Source organism: Lepus europaeus, chromosome 11 (assembly GCF_033115175.1).
Source record: "Lepus europaeus isolate LE1 chromosome 11, mLepTim1.pri, whole genome shotgun sequence".
In the NCBI taxonomy this organism is placed as follows: Eukaryota; Metazoa; Chordata; class Mammalia; order Lagomorpha; family Leporidae; genus Lepus; species Lepus europaeus.
In genome coordinates this window covers 25,939,291-25,949,156 of record NC_084837.1, presented here as the reverse complement: position 1 = coordinate 25,949,156, position 9,866 = coordinate 25,939,291, and the positions used below count along the sequence as shown (strand labels likewise).

The 9,866-nt window shown below is 44.8% G+C and overlaps 1 protein-coding gene across 1 annotated transcript; it reads left to right on the top strand.

The window, feature by feature from the left end:
• Positions 1 to 3,460: 3,460 nt before the first annotated feature.
• Positions 3,461 to 7,490, top strand: ARF6 (ADP ribosylation factor 6). Its single transcript, XM_062205169.1, has 2 exons — positions 3,461 to 3,618; positions 3,758 to 7,490. Exon 2 carries the CDS (start codon positions 4,223 to 4,225, stop codon positions 4,748 to 4,750), a length of 528 nt encoding a protein of 175 aa, XP_062061153.1. The 5' UTR covers positions 3,461 to 3,618; positions 3,758 to 4,222; the 3' UTR covers positions 4,751 to 7,490.
• The last annotated feature ends 2,376 nt before the right edge of the window (positions 7,491 to 9,866 follow it).

Genomic DNA, 9,866 nt, shown 5'->3' with positions numbered 1-9,866 from the left:
CCGTGGCACAGTAGGTTAGTTAATCCTCGGCCTGCATTGCTGGCATCCCATATGGGCACTAGTTCTAGTCCCGGCTGCTCTTCTTGTGATCCAGCTCTCTGCTATGGCCTGGGAAAGCAGTAGAAGATGGCCCAAGTCCTTGGGCTCCTGCACCCACATGGGAGACCAGGGAGAAGCTCCTGGCTCCGGCTTTGGACAGCGCAGCTCTGGCCGTTGCAGCCATTTGGGGAGTGAACCAATGGAAGGAAGGCCTTTCTCTCTGTCTCTACCTCTCACTGTCTGTAACTCTACCTCTCAAATAAATAAATAAAATCTTAAAAAAAAAAAAAAAACCTTTTTAGCCACAGGAAAGTGTCAGTTCCAGGAAGATGCTAATGTTTCATCCTGCTTCTGCTTTTAATTAATTTCAGAAAAGAAAAATTCTGGGATGTTCTAAATTACAAAAGGCTGCAGCATGAAGGAGCAAGATACATGGGAAGTTAATCAATTAACAGCTAGAGGCAAGCCAACAAAAAGACTGTTCATGTAGGTTGATACCTTGACTTAAATAACCCCCAGGGCCACCGCGCTGTTTATATATAAATTTAAATTAATAATCTTATTTATTTGAAAGGCAGAGCCTTAGAGAGGGACAGGATATCTTCCCTCTGTAGGTTCACCCTCCACATATCTAGGCCCTATCTGTGTTGGACTCCATCCTGGTCTCCAACATGAGTGGCAGGTGCCCACGTACTTAGTCCATGTTTTACTGCCTGCCCAGGTACATCAGCAGGGAGCTGGATCAGAAGTGTGGCGCCCAGGACTGGAACTGGCACTCTGATATGAGTTGCCAGTGTTAGAAGTAGTGGCCTAACCCAGCCTGCCACAACACGGGCCCCGACAATTTCTCCTCAGGGACCTTCCTATTTCAAAATTTCCTCTGTTTCAAGTTATTCTACCTCTCTTATCTATCGCCAGTATTGTTTCAATGTAAATACTTTCCTTCCTCAACTTTTATGAAAACATTCTTAGCTCTAGGTCCCATGGACATTTTCCTAACTATTAATTAGTGTTGCTGCTGGTGTTATGCAGAAACTTGTTTCAGAACCTGGTCCTTTTTGGGGCTAGAGTCTGTAATTGCTCCAGGGACCTTTTATTTCACAGATTCTTTGCTTATAAGAGTTTGGGTTCAACATAGCACATATCCCATTGAAAAGTAACTGCAAGTCCAACAGACTAATATCCCATCAACTGTACTTGGAAAAAAGGAATCTGTTCTTAAAAAATGATGATGTTGCAACGGAACAAAAATAATACATACTTGTGTTTGCCACAAATAAAGTCTTCCCCCAAAAATAACAATTAGTAAAGCCACTTCATAATCATGAAGCATTTTATTAAAATAAGATTTGAAACACCTGTGTGAGGTAGGGCATTGGCAAAATCTTCAGATAAGATTCATGATTTAATCCTAGCTCTGTGACCTTTAAAAAATTACTTAACCTCTCTGACCATCACCAGTTTCTTCATGGGTTAAATGTTAACACTCAAAGCTACTTCATGTGGTTGCTGCTCGTACCAAAATATTTTACAGGACTCAGGACAATGTTTGCCTTAAAAAACACAACAATCGGTGACATTTTCCCGAGTAATGATATTTTTTATCTCCGTTTACAAATGAAGAAATAGATGTTCACAAAGATTGAGACTTACAGATTCACAGCTATAGGGAAGGCTAATTTGAATCCCAATCTGACCACAGAGCTGTCTTAGTTTTCTGACAGTGCATCTCACGGCAGATGGAAAGTAAATTAGATCACTGTTATATTAATCTCTTTATTTCAAGCTGAAGTTTACAAGGTTATTTAATCTGCCTGATATTGGCCAGCACAGTGGCTTAACAGGCTAATCCTCCGCCTTGAGGCACCAGCACACCAGGTTCTAGTCCTGGTCGGGGCGCCGGATTCTATCCCGGTTGCCCCTCTTCCAGGCCAGCTCTCTGCTATGGCCCGGGAAGGCAGTGGAGGATGGCCCAAGTCCTTGGGCCCTGCACCCACATGGGAGACCAGGAGAAGCACCTGGCTCCTGGCTTCGGATCAGCGAGATGCGCCGGCCGCGGCGGCCATTGGAGGGTGAACCAACGGCAAAAAGGAAGACCTTTCTCTCTGTCTCACTATCCACTCTGCCTGTCAAATAAATAAATAAAATTAATCTGCCTGATATTACCAAATTTTCCTTTAAATTAAAAAAAAATATTTTTTTGCTTGAAAGGCAGAACAGCTGACACAGATCAAAATCCTCCACGTGCTGCTTAAACTCTCCAAATGCTCTCAATAGCCAGGTGGAAGCAGGAGCCTGGAACTCAATCCAGGTCTCCCAGGTGGGTGGCAGGGATCCAGGAACTCGAGCCATCACCTGCTGCCTCCGGGAATGGGCCTTAGCAGCAAGCCGGATCAGGTGCTGGGACTCGAACCCAACCAAGCTGATAGGCAGCTCAGCTGTGCCAACCAGCGCCTTAGTAACCGCTGTCAGATTTCAACTGGTGAAATAAAAATGTTATCATACGCGGTCATAGCATCTTTCTTAAAAAAAAACAAAAAACAAAACTCAAGCGTACTTCCTGGTTTTTTTTTTTTTCTCCCCTTATTTGATATTTACTTTAGGCTTTCACTTTATTTTAACCTGGAGTCTAACTTTAGAGTAACCATTCGATACAAAGATTTCCTTGGCCTTCCACCAACATGGTATTATTTCATCCTCCGAGCGGGGCGGAGTAAGGAGGTCAGTGTACCCAGGAGATCGGGAGCGAGGTGGAGGGGCCTCTCAGATTCTAAACCCTAAGCTAGGGTGACTGCGGCATGGGTGGCTGGGTGAGAAGCTGCCGCTCACCATACCAGGAGGTGACACTGGCCTAAGAACCGTCTGTCGCGTTCCAGAAGGCTCTTCACCGCCAGCTTTTACAAGAAACGTGAGCCGGTCCGGATGCCACACGGACCGGAGAGAGGGGCTTCCGCGCACACGCGAGCCCGGCCACGGCGCGCCACTGACCGGCGGGGTCCACACGAGCGCGCCGGCCTCCATGTGTATCCAGGAAGACCCTGAACACGAGAGGCAACGACACCAAGGAGGGGTCGGAGGAAAAGCTAAAGAGCGGCCAAGGCGTCCCCGGGAGCCCCAGGGCGCGCGGAGTCCGCCCAACTTCCCGGGGCTGCACGCGGCTCCGTGGGGGCGCTCGTCCGGCGGCCCCACCCTGAGGAGGCTCCATTTCCCCCCCTCCCCGGACTGAGGGCGGGCAGAGCGCGGAAGGACAGGGCCGCCGAGCGCGCGGACGCCGCGAGAGCGACAGGTGGGCGCGGGCCGGAGCCCGAGGCGCGCGGGCTCGGGCGGGCGGCCCCCGCGAGCCCTCCGGGCCGCCGTAGCCCCGCCCCCTCCGGCGCGTGGCGCCCGTGACGCTGGGCGCGCGGGCCGCTCTCCTTCCAGAGGTCGCTCTTGTCCGAACGGTCGGCCTGCGCTGCGCCTGCGTGGTCGGGAGGGGAAGTGAGGCGGTTTCTTGGGCGCCTTTTCCGGCAGCGGCAGCGGCAGAGCTGGGAGGAGGTGGCGGAGGCCGGAGGGAGCCCGTGCTCGGGGCGGCGGCTGGAGGTAACCCCCACCATCACCACCACCACCACCACCCAGCACCGACACCCGGGGGCCGAGCTGCTAAGGCGGGCGGCCTGGGCGCCCGCGCCCCCTCGGAGCTCCGGCGGTAACTCCCTTCTCCTTCTCTGTGTCTCCGCAGGCAGCGCGCTGAGTTCCCGCGAGGATCCATGACCTGACGGGGCGCCGGCGCCGCGCTGCCTGACGGGTGGCCTGGGTCGGTTGCGAGCCCGGTAGTCGGCGGGCCGTCGGGCGGGCGGAGGAACGGGAACGGCGGCGGCGCTCGCGCGGCGCCTGCGGGGGGAAGGGCAGTTCCGGGCCGGGCCGCGCCTCAGCAGGGCGGCGGCTCTCCGGGCGCAGACTCAGGGCCCCGGCGGCGGCGGCGGCGGCGGCTGGAGAAACCAAGTTGTGCGGGTCGGTGATGCCCGAGTGAGCGGCAGGCCCGGGCCTCTCGCCCCGTAGGAGGCGACTCCCACGCAGGCCGCACGGGCGCCCTCGCGGCGGGGAGGCTTCGTTTCGGTTTCGCGGCGGCGGCGGCGGCGGCGTTGTTGGCTTGAGGGGGGACCCGGGACACCTGAATGCCCCCGGCCCCGGCTCTTCCGTCGCGATGGGGAAGGTGCTATCCAAAATCTTCGGGAACAAGGAAATGCGGATCCTCATGCTGGGCCTGGACGCGGCCGGCAAGACCACAATCCTGTACAAGTTGAAGCTGGGCCAGTCGGTGACCACCATCCCCACCGTGGGCTTCAACGTGGAGACGGTGACTTACAAAAACGTCAAGTTCAACGTGTGGGATGTGGGAGGCCAGGACAAGATCCGGCCGCTCTGGCGGCACTACTACACCGGGACCCAGGGTCTGATCTTCGTGGTGGACTGCGCCGACCGCGACCGCATCGACGAGGCCCGCCAGGAGCTGCACCGCATTATCAATGACCGGGAGATGAGGGACGCCATAATCCTCATCTTCGCCAACAAGCAGGACCTGCCCGATGCCATGAAACCCCACGAGATCCAGGAGAAACTGGGCCTGACCCGGATTCGGGACAGGAACTGGTATGTGCAGCCCTCCTGTGCCACCTCAGGGGATGGACTCTATGAGGGGCTCACATGGTTAACCTCTAACTACAAATCCTAATGAGCATTCTCCACCCAGCCCCCGGAAGGAGAGAAATCAAAAACCCATTCATAGGATTATCGCCACCATCACCTCTTTCAATCGCCACTTTCTCTTCTTTTGAATTTGAACTCTGGAGTTACAGTTCTACGGTTTAGGGAGGGGGGGTTGGGGTTTTTCTTTTTTTGTTTGCTTTTTTTTTTTCTTTTCTTTATTCCGCTTTGCGTTAGGATGCTCTGATTTGACGTTTGACATGAACACAAAGTGCTAGGTGCTCTTGTTGACTTCCAGCAAATGGGGTGGGGGAAATACAGCAGTTCTTGGTAAAGTCCTTTATAATAATGGTTTGATTTTTTTATTTCTAGAGAATCTTTTTCCCCCCCAAATGTATGCTTTTTTCCTTTTTTTTTTTTATCCAGTTTCCTTATCACTTGCTGTAGATGGCTTATTTTGCATTCATGCAGACTATGTTGCAAGTCTGTTTCATCTAGTAAACTGAAAATTATTGCTTAATCAAACTGCCGTTTGTCTTTTATATTTAAGGCTCCCCCCCTTATGAATTCTAACTTAGTAATTTCAAATGTGACCTAAGACCAGTATAAGTAAACTTAGCCCACAGTGGCAAATAATGAGTAATATCATTGTAATATGTTCCAGTTGCACATCAGTATGTTAAACAGGTAATGTAAGAACTTCTTTGAAATGTCAGCTATTAACTCCTAAGACATACATCATGCATGAGTAGGAATAAAACCCAGGGTCGTCATAACATAGCGAACTTAACACTGCAAAAAATATGAAAGTGTAACCTGCCAAGGACATGAGGTTTTTTTTCATGCAAAGTTAGCAACTTTTCCTTTTTTAACATCAAAAATAGACTCCTTCCAGAAAATGGAGCAATAATGGTGTGTGCCACACACAGGTATCTGTAGATATTTTAAGCGACTTTTGGGCAAAACTGGAATACTTAAACATTGTTTCAAGTGTCTTAAGAGCAGTAGTATTAAAGTTACTGAAACATTAGTTTGTTCATTAAAGCATTTAATGATTCAAGTTATATGCACCTTTTACCTAGATGGAAAAATACACATTCCTGTTTTCACATTGCTGCAACTGATTAAGCTGAAGATATATCATTTTTTATAGATGAGTGATCCACATCTCCTTTAATTAGAACACTGGAAAAGATGTTTTATAAAAAAGATATTTAATTTTGTTTGATTGTGGGATTAACTCATGCAAATAGTAAGACAACCTGTTGGTTCATAGTACACTGTCTCCTTTAAGAAAGGCAATGTGATGAATGAATGTTGGATGTGTAGACTTAAGGGATGACAAAGGGGAAGTGGGCTGAAGAGAGAACCTACAGATGACAATGAATGTAAACTTATTTTTCTTCAAGGGTAAGCAGTGTGCTCACTGGTGATACCCAGATCCTAACAGAATTACTTGGGTAGCAAGTTAGGACCAGTAGCTAGATTGAGACCACTATGGTAGTATTTTGAACCAAATGTTAATGCTTGATACAGAGTTCTGAAGCACCATCTGGTTCTTATATAGCCTTAAGGATTAATTTTAGTGATCCTCAAGGAATTAAACTTAGGGAATTTCAGAAATGTAGACTGCAAAGGCAGTATACAGGAAAAAGTGGAGTGGGTTTCGTTTATGAGGGTGTCTGAAAACAAAACTGAGCGGGATATCATGGTATAGTTGGACAGTATTGGTCCTTCATGCTTTGGCCATATTGTATAATGGAGCTTTTACCAAAGATAGATATCTGAGAATCATAAGGCTATTTAAAAAAAAAATCAACCATTCAAAGTAAAACTCTTGACAAAGCATTTTTCTTCAAGCTGATGAGAAAAGGTGCTATGTTGTAGGCTCCTGCTGGTACAAAGGGATTTTTGAGTTCAAGATGCAACTAAAGTATAAAGTAGTCAGTTTCACTTTAGTGAAAGTATCTCTAAAAATGAAGCTGATCAAACACATCCTAAGAACATTATGGTTGCTTTTTAGAATCTCCAAAGCTCCACCATAAATATAATTCTTAGTGTTTTAAATGATCACATTTAAGGTACATAAACATGGGCTATACAGATATAAATGCTATAGTAACATCCTGAAACAAAACAAGCACAAAGGTATAAATGCCTAAACTGGAGGAAACTTGAAACCCTCATGTTAATTCTTAAATGTAGTATTTCTAACTTTTGACAGATTTGGTAGGCAGCCATCTTTTTGTGTCTTAAAATAACTGGGGGCATAGTTAAAGTTTTATACATCAAGTGATTGCTATTATGGAATGTTGCAGGTGAGATGTTATTTTTAGTTTATTTGAAATGTCTAACTGGGGGGAGGGAGGGAAGCAAATATTTGAAATCTGGAAGACCCTAGACCTTTTGGTAAAAAAATTGTAATTTTCACATTTTCTTTAAGACTATAAAAGGTTTATAATTGATGTGGTTAAATTGAACCATAACTATTTGTGATTATGGAGCAGGTAATTATAGCCTGCAGAAAAAGTTACAATCTAAGAATTTTAAAAATAAGATCCTGACATTTTTGTTTAATTGCATCAATTTCTGTATTTATGTGAATTTATAATCAGTAAGTTTTGAATGAGGTTAATCTTGTCTAATATAAGTAAATGAGTCTGTGATCTCCCCAAACTAAAAAGTACAGTACTTGGAATTGTGTTCTTTATGGTTGTAGTGTTGGTAAAGCACTAATATTGCAGAAAATAAAGGAATTACACAGTGCAGTTTCTCACGTTATGTTACTCGCTTCAACTAGATAAGTGGGACATGTCGGTGTGTTGGGCCCTGTTACTCTGCAGGTCTGTATGGTAAGAAGTGACTTAATTTGGGTGTCACCTGACTTTTATGAAAACAACAAAAAATAGATTGGGTTCTTGTAAATTTCACCATTTAAGGAAGTTTGCCTAATTTTGATTCCATAAAGCTTTATCTGATTTTATGATTTAGGACATAGAAACAGTTGACAACCATTTTATAAAAAGTAGAGTCCTATAGCAGTCTTTAGTTTTCCCAAATTACAACCTTAGCATTTTGGGGGCAGACTTTTATCTGTTAAGAATTGGCCTATGGAGTTTTCTTAACCTTTGACTAGAGTCTTTGGGATTTTACAAGTTTCTTTTAGAGGTCAAAGTTGCTTGTCTGATAAGAATGGAAGGTAAAATCATGGATGAGGAACAGTTTATTGGATAAAAGTGATTTTAAGATACTTTTTAGAGATTACCTTTTTTTTTTGAAAGGCAGTGTGTGAGAGACTTTCCATTTGCTGAATAACTCCCCAAATGGCTGCAGCAGACAAAGCCAGCAGTAAGGGACTCCATCTGGATCTCCCACATGGGTGGCAGAGCCTCAAGCCCCTTCTGCTGCCTCCCCAGGCACAGTAGCAGGAAGCTGAATCAGAAGTGGAGCCCAGGGACTGGAACTGGCACTCCCATTTGTGGCCACTTAACTTGCTATGCCACAACACTGGGCCCTAGACCGTTGTTTTGTAAGCATTCCCTCCAATATAAACAATTTTTGTGGTTGGTTTTTAGAATGCCTTAATGGGATACATAGTAATGATTTAGCCCTCATATTTTTACTATATGATTTATGATAATTTGTCAGCAGTAGAAAGTATATTCATTACTGACTTTTTAAGCTTTAATATGAACTTAGAGTAGCCATTATCAGAATGGTGATAGAGGTTGCTAAGTTACAAAGTTATTTTCTTAATACTTTATTGAATATATATCAGAGCATAAGGCAAGATTATAGGTGAAATTTGAATAATGTATTTAGAGCATAACATTCAAAAGAATCTAACTTTTTGCTTCATTTAAATAGTGAAAAGACAATATAAGATTACAGTAATGGAAAGTTTATAAAAATGGAATACTAGGGGTTGGGGAGGCAAGGTAACTTCTCCCCGTCTTGCCAAGCTTTGTAAAGTTGCCAGACTGGTCAGACTGGCAAGGAACATATTAGTATAAGAGAGATCAAAGGAGACAGAACAAGTCTGTAGAGGGATTTAGCAATTATAATTGAAATTTGTTACTAGATTAGCTAAAGTAATGGTAAACTTTAAGAGAATCAGACTGAGAACCAACCACTGTGGGACAGTAAGTAAGAAAATCAGTTTAACTTTTAGCTGGTTTTCCCCTTTATTTAAAATATTTGCTTGAATTTTAAAATAATCTGTCAGTTTTATCCTTGAACATCTTTTTGCTTGAATTATTTCACAAAGAGCATCTGTTTCCTCCACAGTATGTATTTCCTAAGTGTGAGGGTAGAGTGTTAGAGGGCCTACCGACCTGCCTGGCGCTGTTGTGGAGGGGAGACACCAGTGAGAACACCTGAGGATCATCTGCCTGCCTGGAACCCAACCTGGAGAGGAGGTGGGGCACCGAGATTAGAGAAGTACAAGGATGTTAGGTGATCCACTATGTACTGTAGACTGTGTTCTCTACAGGGCACGGGTAGGAACATGTTTGGAGAAGGGCTCATTGAGAAGGTGACATTTGAGTAAATGTTGGGAGAAAATACTAGTATCAGTGTAATTGATACAGTGTAACAAACAGGTAGTATGTGCGAGTGGTGTAAAGTTGGGACGACTCTGGCCAAGGGCAAACCTGGCTGCAGCCTGTCTATACAAAGAGTGTGCTAAGAATGGGTTTTATATTTCTAAAGGATTTTTAAAGATTGTGAGAATAAAAGAACCAAGAATGTGTGGCAAGGACAGTATTTGGTCTGAAAAACCTAAAATATTTACTATGTGGCATGTTAGGGAAAATGAGTCTAAAGCCAACTGTTTAAAACATTATCAGAATAAGAAAATCTGATCATTTAAAGCAAATGATTAGTGTAAGATGAATGAGTCTTATCACTAAGAGTGGCATATATAATTTACCACATTGACATTTAGTCAGCCCTGAGTAGTCACTGAATAGTCTATCCTGGATTTTTTTTTTTCTTAACAAATTGAAATGCATGAAAACAGCAGTTTCTCAGTATCAGTTTTATCACTTTAAAAATTTTTGTGAATCACTTTGAGTCTTCCCCTTATCCCATATTTTTACCATAATGTCATTGGTCTTTAGCTTCTCTGTTAAAGTGCCCTTTCC

Coding starts and splice junctions, on each gene's coding strand:
- ARF6 (XM_062205169.1), top strand. CDS start 4,223: ATGGGGAAGGTGCTATCCAAAATCTTCGGGAACAAGGAAATGCGGATC.